The sequence below is a fragment of the Chrysochloris asiatica genome, unplaced genomic scaffold (genome assembly GCF_000296735.1).
Source record: "Chrysochloris asiatica unplaced genomic scaffold, ChrAsi1.0 scaffold00261, whole genome shotgun sequence".
NCBI lineage: Eukaryota > Metazoa > Chordata > Mammalia > Afrosoricida > Chrysochloridae > Chrysochloris > Chrysochloris asiatica.
The window spans coordinates 408,258-421,582 of NW_006408779.1; the positions used below are offsets into that span (position 1 = coordinate 408,258).

A 13,325-nucleotide genomic window follows, 5' to 3' on the forward strand; every position below is an offset into this window, starting at 1 on the left:
CATGGATATTAAGAATGCAGGTCAAAGAGTATGGTTTTCAGTATGGATAACACCTTAACATAAAAAAGACAGCACGCTCCTCACCACTGGACCAATAAGCAACATCATGATAAATGGAGAAAAGATTGAAGTTGTCCAGGATTTCATTCTACTTGAATCCACCACCAATACCCAGAAAGGCATCAGTTAAGACATCAAATATGTCCTGTATTGGCCAAATCTGTTGCCAAACACCCCTGGAAAGTGTTAAAAAGAAAAGATGTCACTTTGAGGACAAAAGTGTGCCTTACCCAAGTCATGGTATTTACAATCACCTCCTATTAATAATGTTGGACAATGATTAAGGAAGACCGAAAGAGAAGTAATCTCTTGTCGGAGAATACTAAATATACCATGGACTGACAGGAGAATGACCAATCTATCTTGGAAGGACTGCAGCCACAATACTTCTTAGATAGAAGTGAGGATGGTGAGACTTCATCTCAGGTTATCGGGGGGTGGGGGGTGAGCTAGTCCCTGGCTGCAACAATGAGCTCACATACAGCAACAATCGTGAGGCCGGTGCAGGACCGGGCAGAGCTTTGTTCTGTTGTACATGGGGGTCACTATGAACCAACTGACAGCATCTAACAACAGCAACAAACCCCTGAAAGAAAACTCCTTCTTATAAAGACGTAAAATGGAAAGAAAACAACAAAAGTGACAACATCAAAACAGGCCGGTAGGAAACACTGTAATAAGATTTTGTTTTCTTCCCTTCTAGTGAACCGTGGTAACAGAACAATGGGTCCCTTGGGCAGTGCTGGGTGTATTTTTGCACAGGAATAAACTGCAGGTCGAGGGCTATTACTGGCTATTGGGATCGCTTACCAGTGTTGTACATTCCATGAAGTGTATTTACTACATTACCTTTACGTTATTGAATACTACTGATTCTCCACTTACTGCTCATAACATACAATGAAGCCTCTAATCAAGAAAAGGACACCCAGAGGGCCTGCCTTAGTCCTGTCTTCACGGACTGTAACGGCAGGGGTGGACTTGACTTGAAGTGAGCTGGTAAACCATCTAGACAGAGAGCAGTTCTCTATTAACAAAGTTTTTGGGTCTTTGATCCCCATATCCCACCCACAGGAGGAAACTGGGAGACCAAAAGGTGTCCAGAGCTAAGACTTTCGTGCTTCTGAATCTTTGCCTTTCACGTTGCTGCTTCAGATCTTCCTTCCTTGAGTCTGCATTGGGCAGGTGGGCACTCATTGACGAGACACCCTTCAGTTTCACGGCAGCCCTCCATAGGAATTGTTGGCTGCCATTGAGCCAACTCGGATTCATGGGGACAGAAGAGAACACAGCTGGGTCCCATGCTATCTTTGTGGCCATTTGAGAATATTGTTGTGTGGATGCATTTCATAGAGGGTCCCCTTGTTTCTGCTGACCCTCTACTCTACCAAACATGACGTCTTTTTCCAGAGACTGGTCCTTCCTGATGATCAGAGTAGATGAGCTGAAATGTCATCATCCCTGTTGCTAAGGAATATTCTGGTGGCTTCATCAATTTTGGTAGAGATGCCTTTGTATCAACAGTGATGTGGCAGGTCCATTGCTTCTTCCTGCCTCCCGACCTTGCACCATCCCAAGCACGGAATGAGGAACACCAGAGTATAGTCACATGGATGGAGGGACCATCAGAACCTTTCATCTCCACACCCTTGAGTCTCTGAGCATCTCTGTCACCAGCCCTGCTTTTGTCTGTCTGTCTGCACATCACCCCCGCTCATGGGAAATAAGTAATCCATGACAAGTACAGTTAGCTGTGGGAGATACATGGGAACTCGGGAGAGTTGGAACAACCCAACGTTGGAGACCCCACATGCAACTTGGCCTTCATGCTTCTCTATCAGTAGAACCAAATCACAATTGCATGCTCTGCTCAAGAAAGCCTGTCTGTGGACAGTCTCAAGGGGCCATATATAAGCAAGTGTTCAGGGAGAGAATATGCCTTCAGGAAGAAAAGAACAAACCAGATCCATGGATTTGACAGAGAAGAGACTGCGTGAAAGAGTACTGACGTTCCAGCCCTCCGAGATCTTACAGCTGCATTTGCGAGATGCCCCGGCCCTGCAAGAGATCCCTTGTGATTTAATGTTGTTATGTGCCGTCGAGTCTGTTCTGTAGAGTCTCTTGGTTCTTAAGTATAGGGTTTCTGAGGAGCGGCTTGTGGGCTTTATTAGATGCTTTGTAATAGATCCCTTGCTGGAGTAGATCTCTTGCCCTTGCAGTGAGTAAGCCACGAGCACGACAGGACTAGTCTTTGTTGCGATTTTTGCTGTGGTGTCGATTCTGATGCATGACGCCCCCTTGTGTGTCAGAGTAGAACTGTGCTCCCCAGAGGGCTTCCAGCGGCTGATTTTTCAGAACTAAGTCACCAGGCTTTCCTTCTGAGGTTCGTCTCTTGGTAGGCTTGAACCTTCAAACTTTCAGTTAACAGCGGAGCATGTGAATGATTTGCACTTATCCAGGGACCCCAAATAAAATTTGTCTTCATGCTATTTCGTTTTTGGAAGTAAGAACAAAGGCACGTCACATGTGTCTAGTTTATCAACAATGTGAAGAGACAAGTTAGTCTTTGTTGTTGCTCTTTATTCAGTTCTGATCCATAGCGACCCTGTATAGGGTTTCAGTGGCTGGTGGGTTTGAACCACTGACCTTGCAGTCCAGGGCATTATCCTGCAGAGCTGTGCCAGGATGACAAGCTATACTTGAGGAGAACATTTTTGGGCTTCATAGATCTGATAGAAGTCAAATCGCCTGCCTTCTCCCATCTAAAACTCAACAGGAAACTGAGCACCAGAGGAACTTAAACAGACATTTCACAAAGAGGATATTCAAATATCCAACCAGCAGATGAAACGATGCTCAATGTCAGTGTTGTTGTGAAGTGCTGTCAAGCTGGCTCGGACTCACAGCAGCCCTGGACAGTGTTTCCATTGAGCAACTGATGGGTTTGAACCACTGATCCTGAGCTTATCCTACAGCACTATATCAGGACTGCATTCAAAACCCACTTGCCACTGAATTGACTTAGATTCATATTGAACCTGCAGGACCAAGTAGAACTGACCCATAGGGCTTCTGAGACGGTCATCTTTATAGACGCAAATAGCCTCATCTTTCTCCCCAAAGCGGCTGATGGGTGCAAACCACCAACCTTTTGGTTCACAGGTGAGCACTTAACCACTGTACCACCAGGTATCATACATTAGCCATTGTTAAGTGCCGTCAAGTTGGTTCTGACTCACAATCACCCTGTATAGGGTTGTTGAGGAGTGGCCGGTGGGCTTCAACTGCTGACCCTGCAGTTAGCATGACGAGATACCACCTCAACCCCATAGAATGCAATGATCACAGAACAGAAACACCAAGTGCTGCTAAGGTGGTGGGGAAAGTGGGACCCTCACCTGCGTGGGTGGGAATGAAAAATGGCGCTGCTACTATCAACAATAGTTTGGCGTGTCCTCAAAAAGCTGGGCCGAGAACTACCCTGTGGCAGCGATCTCCAACCGAGTGTCCACCCAGAAGCAGTGAGGGCAGGAACGCTCCAGTGTGCCTAAGTGTGCCTCAGCAGGTGAACGGAGAAACAGAAGTGGTGCACACATACACATACGGGGTCAGCACTTATCCACATACAAGGGCATCCCGATCCATGTTAACCTGGGCGGGTCTCGAGACAGATGCTGCAGGTTGTCACTCAGGGAAATCAGAAAAGGCACTGTGAAGATTCTTCTGGTTACTAGGGGGTGGGAGGGAGGGGAAGGAGCACGGAGGTGATGCTGAAGACGGCGGGATGACTGGGAAAAGGACCGCAAGAATCCTGGCACGATTTAAAGAACGTAACACGTGCCACTGAATTGTACCAGCAGATCTTGCTGGAACGGCGTATGATGGATGGTGTATATTTTCAGCACACACACAAATACAGAGCTAAAAGTGTGGCCGGTGAGCCCGGTAGCCCAGCCAACCCGTTCATATGTGGTGCGGCAGTGATGTGGACCAGCAGCTAAAAGGAAACTCCAGCCAAGACCCATCGTAAAATCCACTGGGCGTGATACAGACTCATCCGGGTCCTCCACCCCGTCATGAATCCGAGCAGGACATTCGGACACACTTGGATTTCTGTCCAACAACCATGGAACTGACCCATAGGCCAGTGTGTTCAGCTGTCCGCACCAGAAATGGACAAGCTCTTTGGCCTGACTCTGTGTCTTATCTCTTTCTTAGCTCTTTTGGTTTCTTTCTATTGTGAAGTGGGTGAAGGTTTACATAGCAGATTAGCTTTCTACTCAAGGATTCAGGCACATTTTTGTTTCAGCTCACTGACTACAAATCCCACAATGCAACATCACTATCCTACTTCCTCCCTGTGTTACCTGTCTCCGTTTCTCCTTCTTTCCTAACTGTTCAGAACTTTGTCCTTGGGTACATGCTGCCCGTTTGATATCAGATGACTCAGGATTCTACCGTGTGAGTAGCTCACTGGTGTGATAGTTCCTCTTATACACATGTGTGTTATTTGACTAGAAATTGAGCTACAGGGGTGAGTTCACTTCCAGACCTGTAGGATGTCTAAGGGCCATAATCTCGATCCTGCCCGTGAGCCTTGATGATTTACTGGCATGTGTACCTTAATTTACCACAGACAGAGCAGCTGGGGTGACTTGTCTGTTGTCTGCACTTTATATCCGGGCTGACTTCTTTCCTTGAAACAGGGAGGTCTGCCTTTGGCCAAAATTCTTAGTTGACAGGGACCGTCCACTTCCAAGTTTCTTCTTACCCAGAACCCACCTGCCCAGGACCAGTAGTGATGTGGGGACAGGCAGGCTCTCTGTGTCCCCCACCAGACTGGCTCAGCACTATGCCCACTCAGAACACACCCTGGTCTTAGTAGAGCCACTGAGCAAGAAAAGCTTCCAGAAAAACATCCTGCCAGCCCCATGTGAGGACACCCCTTTCCATGGATGTAGAGAGGACCAATGTGGAAGGCCCTTGTCTTCTGTAGTCAGACAAGGGTCATGGGATGTGTGTGCTTGAGGAGAGAACATGGGGTACTGGAAAATTCCTTCCATATACACATGGAAGCCACACACATGTGCAAACGCCCCCCTGCACACCACATGTACTTACACGCATGCACCTATGATACACTTCACACATACACATGAACACACAAACACCCATGGACACATGGAAACCACACACACACACACACACCACATATATAGTACACATACATACACACATGCATATACAATACACTTACAAATACACGTATACATACAGGACACACATATACATGCAGATAGCAACATAATACAGCACACACACAAACATGAATAGACAATACACTATACACATACACAACACATGCATCCATGTACACACTGTACACACATAACAAAATACACACATGCATAGACAATATGCTGTACACATACACATAAACACACACACACACACACACACAGAACACACACATATACACACCCCACGCATATACAGCACACCCCCACAGTACACACCACACACATATGCATGTAGAAACACACATATACACACAAACCACACATGCAGCTCATATATACACAGATGTGCACACAACACACACATACTTACATCACACATTTACACACTGAGACAACACTTACAGTGCACACAAACATACACACACCTTCACACAACATGCTTGTACACAACACGTCCTATACACACAGCAATCACATGCACAAAAAGACACACAATTATACACACATGCAGACACAACACTCATTTAATACACATGCACACAAATGTGGCAGTTAAGGTTTTGAATCAGCATTACTGGGTCAGCGTTCTTGGGGTCTGATGAGTGATGAGAGCTAATGGAACGCACTCAAGTCTACCATGGATCCAAGCAGCTGATCACTAAGAGCAAGTTTTCCTGGCCGTGTGGCCTGATTCCAAAGTGAGGGGCACTCGGACCATGCTGGTTTCCCTTCTGCCGGGCCTGGGTCCGGGATCATGTGCGCTCTGGTTCTCTGGACTTTTTTAGGCAGTGGCCTGCTCTAGTGATGGCTGATCCTGGTTTGTCTGACCCCCAGACTTGGCACGTGTCCACCTCTACAACAGTGTGTGGGTAGTGGTGTGGGGCTATAGGAACAGTACCAGAATGCTAACTGAAAGGGAGGTGGTTCAAACCCACCAGCTATTCCATGGAAACTCTATATAGGGTCGCTAAGAGTCAGAACTGACTCAATGGCACTTCACAACAACAACTGTGTGAGCCATTTCTTTGATGTAAACTTCTCTTTATATGTAAGCCTCACGGGTTTGGTTCTCTAGAGATCCCAGGCTAAGACAACAGACTACATACATGTGCAAAATATATGTCCCACATAAATGCAGACACAGTACACACACATCAATCATGTAAGCAGACACAATACACCTAGGTACACACCACACCACCACACCCACATGCATATGCAACACATAAACACATGACATACACACTCATGTACACTCAGCACACATACCCATAACCACACACTACACACACACACACATGCACACACACAGCACATGCTCATCCTCAGTCACTGAAAAAACAGAAAAGACAACCCATGCCGTGGGCTCTGTTTCTGCACTAAACATGAAGTGGTGGGCAGGGACACAGCGGCAGGAGGCGTCACTACTGAGTCCTCCTTTCACCATCTAGGGGCAGTCCTGCCCTCACCCAGGCCTGTCTGGATAGCTGACCAGCGTGGATGGAACATGTGAGTCCCCACAAGCAGCCCAGTTGAGGAGGGGCTCTGTCCATCCTCTGTCTCTGGGGACTCTCAGGCCTGGCTCTTGGTCAGGGAGCTGGGGGTAGGCAGAGCAGGCGGCCACTCCACAAGCCGCCCTTGGACCCACACACCAGTCACCCTGTGACTCCCGCCGAGCCCCGAGCCCTGTCCCACCTGCTTGGGCCTCTGCAGCAGCTCCTGAGCAGTTGCTGTAGCGAAGATGGCCCTGTTGCTGCCCGGGCTGAGCTGTAGGGACAGTGACAGGCCCGTCACCAGCTGGACACCGAGGTCTGTGATGGCCACCTTCTCGTCCAGCACCATGACCGTCTTCTCAGCCAAGATGGCATCCGACAGGGGAGACAGGATCTGAGGGAAGAGCAGGAGATGGGCCGCTGCTGTGAGGGGCAGGCACCGGGGCAGCACAGACAGGAGGGGCTCTGCTCATACCTGTAGCTCACCTGTGCACCTGAACATGCTTCTCAGAGGGGGCAAGTCGGTGCCCTGGGTGACACCCCTCTATACCCTACAGACCACCTCAATGCTACCATGGTCCGCATTAGGAAGGGTCCATGTTTACAGTGATGATTGGCATTGGTGGTGTTGTATGTTTACAGTGATGATTGGCATTGGTGGTGGTGTTGTTAGGTGCCCTCGAGTTGGTTCAACTCATAGCGACACTAGGCACAAGCGAAGGAGACACTGCCCAGTCCTGCGCTGTCCTCACAGCTGTCACATTTGAGCCCATTGCTGCTGACACTGTGACAGCCCATCTCGTCAGCTGTCTTCCTCTTTATCGCTGACCCTCCACTTTACCAAACGTGACGTCCTTCTCCAGGTCCCTTCTGATAACATGTTCAAAGAAGGAGAGATGAAGTCTGGCCATCCTGGCTTCTACGGAACATTCTGGCTGTACTTCCTCCAAGACAGGCTTGGCTGTTCTTCTGGCAGTCCCTGGTACTGTTGGTAGTTTTGGCTAATACCATAATTCAACTGCATTAATGACTGGCATGCTTGGAACAATATCCATCTTATTTGAAACTGTTTCCTTGTTGATTGCATTTGCAATGATGGTGACCCCATACTTACTAAGTGCTGTACCTGGAGAGTTTGTGTACTCAGACTCCTCAGAACCACACTAGGAGCTAGGTACCAGATTGTTTACATTCCAGAAGAGGAAGCTGGACCTCACAGAGGTTCAAAACCCTCACAAGTTCCCGTAACTCCTACCAGCATCTGGTACAAGACCCTGAGCTCGCATCCTCGCAGGTAGTTACATCAGAGTCAGTTAAAAAGCATTGCTACAAAATCATGGGGGCTTTTATTAAAGAAAAACATCACGACATGAAGCTATTGTTCACCCGCATCTCCTCCATCTCTGTCAGTATACTTCTGACGGCGGCGTTTCCAGCTCTCTAAACCTTCCTCCCAGGACTCTGTGTTCTTGGATTGGCACCCGAACCTTCCGAGCCGACCTCTCTGCCGTGCACTGACTGGCCCAGCAGATCCCTCAAAAGTCACTGTCTTGATTGGATGTTTTATTTAAAGGCCCCTAAGGAGTCCTGGTGTGGCGCTGGGGCTAATGTGCCAGACTGCAAAACCATTTGAACTACAAGTTCAGCAGTTCAAGCTCACCGGCTGTTGCTCAGAAACCCTATACAGGGTTGCTATGGGTTGGAATCTACTCAACAGCACTTCACAACAACAACAACAACAAGGAATGTAAGACAAGTGTATCCCTGAAAGAAGTTGTCCCTAACCATCCACTGATGGCAGAGACGCTGTCTGGAATACACCGCACATGTGTGGACTGTTGCTGTTTTTATTAAGTACCGTCGAACTGATTCCGTTCCATAGTGACCCTGTATAGGATTTCGCAGGAGCTGCTGGTGAGCTTGAACTGTCAACCTTGTGGTTCAAACTGACCTTTTGGTTTAGTGCTTATCCTACAGCGCCACCCCAGGGCCCCATGTGTCAACTGGAACCTCAGCAACAATGCTTTGTGACGTGTTCCTGTGTACTTTCACAGATAATACTGTTCCTTCGATAATCAATGGGTATGTTTATGTCTCAGTATGGTTTCAGGAATAGATACTAATATTTTCTCGTAACTATCAGAACTTGACATTTGTTTTGCTTTGTGTGTAAATGATATAGCACTGAAGAACTGTGGTTTTGGTATTTGCTTTTTATGTAGTTTTTTTCCCTCACACACGTGTACATCATGGTGTAACCCAGGAATAGTGATTATTGATCCATGCAGCCCATAACACTGTCTTGGTGTCACTGGGATCCACATTCCATATTTTGGAAGGTGTAGGGCTGGGATGCTCAGTGATGGGGAAGGTGGTCCCGTATCCTCTGGTAAACAGGTGCCTCATCTCCACCTCAATGCCAACATCCCAAAATCTCATCTCTCCTCAGTTCTTGTCAGTAATGACCCGGGAAGTGGGGCTTCAGTTGAGACCCTGACCAGGGACTCCTGCTTCTGACCAGCATGTGTGGAGTCACCTCCCCCTCCCTGGCCCCTCTGCTCCCGTGGTGAAGAGCTGGTTTGGAGAATTTCCTAGGGTATAGATTTCATTGTGGCCCCCAGGACCCCAATGTGTCAGCTCCTCTGGTCCCTGAGTCTCAAGGCACTTTGGTAGTTATGCAATGGTGTCCTCATTGCCCAGGATGTGATTTATGTAAGCAGCCAAGAGTTGTAAGGGGGTTGGGGTGGGATGTAATACCCCTACTCAGGTTACAGGCCTGGGAGTGTCCCTTGGTGTGGCCTGCCTCACCTTGGATATGACAAGAGATACAGGAGAAAGAAGACAGAAGAGAGCAAGGGGCCTCCTACCACCAAGAAGAAGAGCAGGAGGGGAGCTCAGTCTGTGGGTCCAGGGTCCCTGTGCTGGGAATCTCCTAGACCAAGACGGAGACTGCCAAGGAACACCAGACCCCAGATACTGAAAGGAGACAAGGCCCTCCCCTCCCAGAGCTGACAGAGAGGGCAAGCCTTCCCTGAGAGCTGAAACCCTGGATTAGGACTTCGTGTCTCTTATTTAAAGTGTGAGAGAACCAATTCATGCACCCACTTGTGGGATCTCTGGGAGCCCAGCACTGGAGAGGTAAGACACCCTATGAAAACCTTCAGAAGGACCTGGGCCGCATTCCCCTGCCCTCTTGTCACAGTTCTCTCATTGTCCTGATATTCGTGAGGATGTATATCCAGAGTGATGTCCCCTTGGGGCTCCTAAAGCCCAGAATCAGAGCTCTATCTAAACACGGTCTCCACTTTCGGGGTCCCATGAGGTGAGTGTGAGAAAACAGCGTCCAGAGGCAGCAGGGTAGTGAAGTGATAACCCAGGAGGACTCAGTGGGAATTCAGACAAGGGGGTCCCCGGAGACACTTCCACTTCGATGCTGGGGCAGCTGGCCCATGCCCTCACCCACCACCCCGATTCTGGGTTTCTTAACCAGCACTGTGGTCTCTTTGCTCTCAGATGACCTCTGGAATGGAGGGGCTGATGCTTCGAGAGGTCAGCATCAGGACATGCCGGGGGTCGGCACTCAGGTTCCTCACCTTGGGAGTCAGTGGAAGAAGGTTGTCAGTGTCCTTGCTTGACACAAATAGCCTTTGGAAATCAAATCCACAGCCATGTAACCAACAGGGTTTCCTATAAAGCGATTCCCAACTCTCTGGGCCACAGTGGGCAGTTTGGGATGTGAGGGGCAGCTGTCCCCTGGGTCCCACCCCCCCACCCCCCACCCCTGGTCCTCTGTCAGTTTGCACAGATGGTACCTCCTCAGCTCTCACGGTTCTGTGAGCATGTGGCTCCCAGTTGCTTCCAGACCCAGGTCTCTCCTTTTATGGATTCAGGTGACAGTTTATAGATAAATGGGCTTTCCGTTCATCCGTTCAACAGCTCGGACACATTTTGTGTCCTGTCATTGCTAGCCCCACCATGGAAGAGCCCTCTTCCCACTTCCTCCCTGCATTTCCTGTTTCCATTTGTCTTCCTTCCTGGCCCTTCCTGTCAGTGTGCTTGGTTGTCCTGAGGAGTGTGCACCTCCGTGCTGTGGCCGTCCACCTTCCAGGCCTGGCTGCTGTTTGGCTGAAAGTTGATCCTCGGAGGTGAGTTCAGCTCCAGGCTTGAAGGTGACTGAGGTCCATGGTGCATATACTCTGAATTTCCCATAAGTCACCACACGTTGGCTACAAGAGACCCTCACAGACTCCTGTTTGGAGACTCCAGGGCAGGGTTCCTGAGGACACGGCCTAATCTGTAAGCAGGTACATGATGAGACGTCAGACCTCCATTTGTTCCCAGGTAGGAGGTGAAAGGCCCTCCCAGGGGAGCCTCTGAGGACTGCACCTCATAAACACATCTGTCTCCTAGCTCCCAATGCTGGTCCTCTCTTGTCCAGTCTCCGAGGGCATTGTGTGCGTGGCTGCCACGGTTCCTTCTTCCAGTCTGTTTCTGAAATGCCCGAGTTTTCCCAGCCTGAGGCCGGAGCTTAGCTGAGGCAGGAACACCATGAAGGAAAGGGAAGGGGTTTGAGGACAGTGGACAGGTTGGTGGGTGGCTGGTGGTCCTGCTGGCGACTCTGATGAGGCTAGCTCACCTCACAGGATCGACTCCCACCGTGGTACCATTGGCTATCACTCCGGGAAAACCACAAACCCAAGGGCCACGCAGACCCACCAGAGGCGCCGGCTCGGAGTCCCGCAGATGTTAAGTAACAGATGATGACTCTCAGGATTTCTGTCACAGCACTGTCCCCAGCAACGTCTGTAAACCTGTTGTTGTTAAGTGCCATCAAGTCATTCCTGACTCATAGTGGCCCTGAATAGGGTTTCCAAGGAGCAGCTGCTGAGTTTGAACCCACTAGTCTTGCGGTTCAAATTGACCTTGTGATCAAAATCTACTCACTGTAAAAAAAAAAAAAAAACCCACTGTTCTAATCAATGGTACCAGGCTAGGTCCTGGTGGGGTGGGGACTGGATCTCACTGGACTCTGGGCAGTGGGGACCAAGGGAGCCCTCACTATACTCTCAGAGGGAGGATTGGGGGCTCCCAGTGGACCCTAGGGGGACCAGGAGCCCTCATTAGGTTCTCGGGGGGAACTGGGGGCCCTCACTGGACCCTCAGTCGTTGGGGACGGGGATCCCAGGCCTTGGAGCACCGTACCTGGATGGTGGTCATCCCAAGCTCCTGTCCGACGAGGACCTGTCCACCCTGCAGCCGGGCCACCCTGGGGTCCTCCACCTGCATGAAGCCGTGCACCAGTTCTGTGATGTCCACTTGCCAGTCGGAGCCCAGCAGGTGGGCCAGGTGCCCTGCCGGCTCAGCTGCCTCGGCCACAAACTGGGTGAGCACCCGCACTGTGGCATGCTGGTGCTGAAGGGTACAGCCCCGGCCACGCCGCTCCTCCTCCTCCTCGTCCTCCTCGCTGTCCTGGGCTGGCCTGTCAAGAAGGTCACAGGTCAGGGGCCCTAGGGTCAGGAAGGTGAAATCGCCACCGCCCCTGCCTTCCCGGGCCACAGACTGCCATGCGGGGTGACCTCCACAAGGGGTAGCCAGGGTCTGAGTGCTGCTGCACTGCTGAACAGCTTTGAGCAGAACTTTCAGACTAAGATAGACTAGGAAGAAAGACCTGGAGACCGACTTCTGGAAATCAGTCCTGACACAAGAGGCACCCAACATCCACAGTGGCCACAACCGTGGTCTCAACAAGAGCAGTGGCAGTGACGATAGCATAGGACTGGCTACGTCTGTTCTGCTGTACTGGGGACACCGTGAGTCAGAGCCCACCTGTACTGCGTGAATAATTGGTACAGCCCTAGGAGCCGCCACCACCGAGTCCGGTCAGTGGCCCTACAGGGAGCCTTAGGCTGTAAACCTTTAAGGAAGCACACTGCCATGACTTCCTCTCTCTGAGAGGCTGGTGGGTCCGAACCACTGACCTTTCTGTTAGCAGTGAAACACTTTAGCCAGTGCACCAACAGGGCTCCTTGGCTATACAAATCGTTTGTTACTCATGTTCGTTTTCATCACACCAGTTGTATCTAAACCCAGTTCTGCCTCCTGGTGACCCTGTAGGACAGAGTGGAACCGCCACACAGGAATCCATGGCTGTGAATCTCGGAGGAAACAGACGGCCACATCTTTCTCCCTCTGAGAGGCTAGGGGCTTTGATCTGCTGACATTTCAGTGACCAGCTGAGCGTTTTCGCCATGATGCCACCAGGGATCTCCTTGTTGAGGCACACCCACCTCTTACTGGTGACAATGGGCACCCTCCAGCCCTTGATCTGGTTGAGTTCCGTGTCCGAGACCTCGATGTGCAGGGGCAGCTGGGGCACCCACACAGTCATCTCGAGGGTCCCCTGCAAGTGCAGGTAGGTAAAGGTCACCACCACGTCCACCCTGCCTTTCATCTCCTTGCCATTGACGAAGACGTAGTCACACCTGTCAGACACCTGTGGGGAGTGAGAGGTTCAGTCTATCATCTGTCAGAC

At 50.1% G+C, this 13,325-nt stretch overlaps 1 protein-coding gene across 1 annotated transcript in view; it reads right to left on the reverse strand.

Moving 5' to 3' along the window:
• The window catches only part of TMEM132D (transmembrane protein 132D), a 745,873-nt gene that overhangs the window by 3,907 nt on the left and 728,641 nt on the right, over positions 1 to 13,325 (reverse strand). The window contains exons 7-9 of the mRNA XM_006874079.1: positions 13,081 to 13,286; positions 11,996 to 12,272; positions 6,996 to 7,187 (exon numbers count right to left, since the gene is read on the reverse strand). Coding sequence (XP_006874141.1) covers positions 6,996 to 7,187; positions 11,996 to 12,272; positions 13,081 to 13,286 — 675 coding nt within the window. The remainder of the gene's footprint in view (positions 1 to 6,995; positions 7,188 to 11,995; positions 12,273 to 13,080; positions 13,287 to 13,325) is intronic.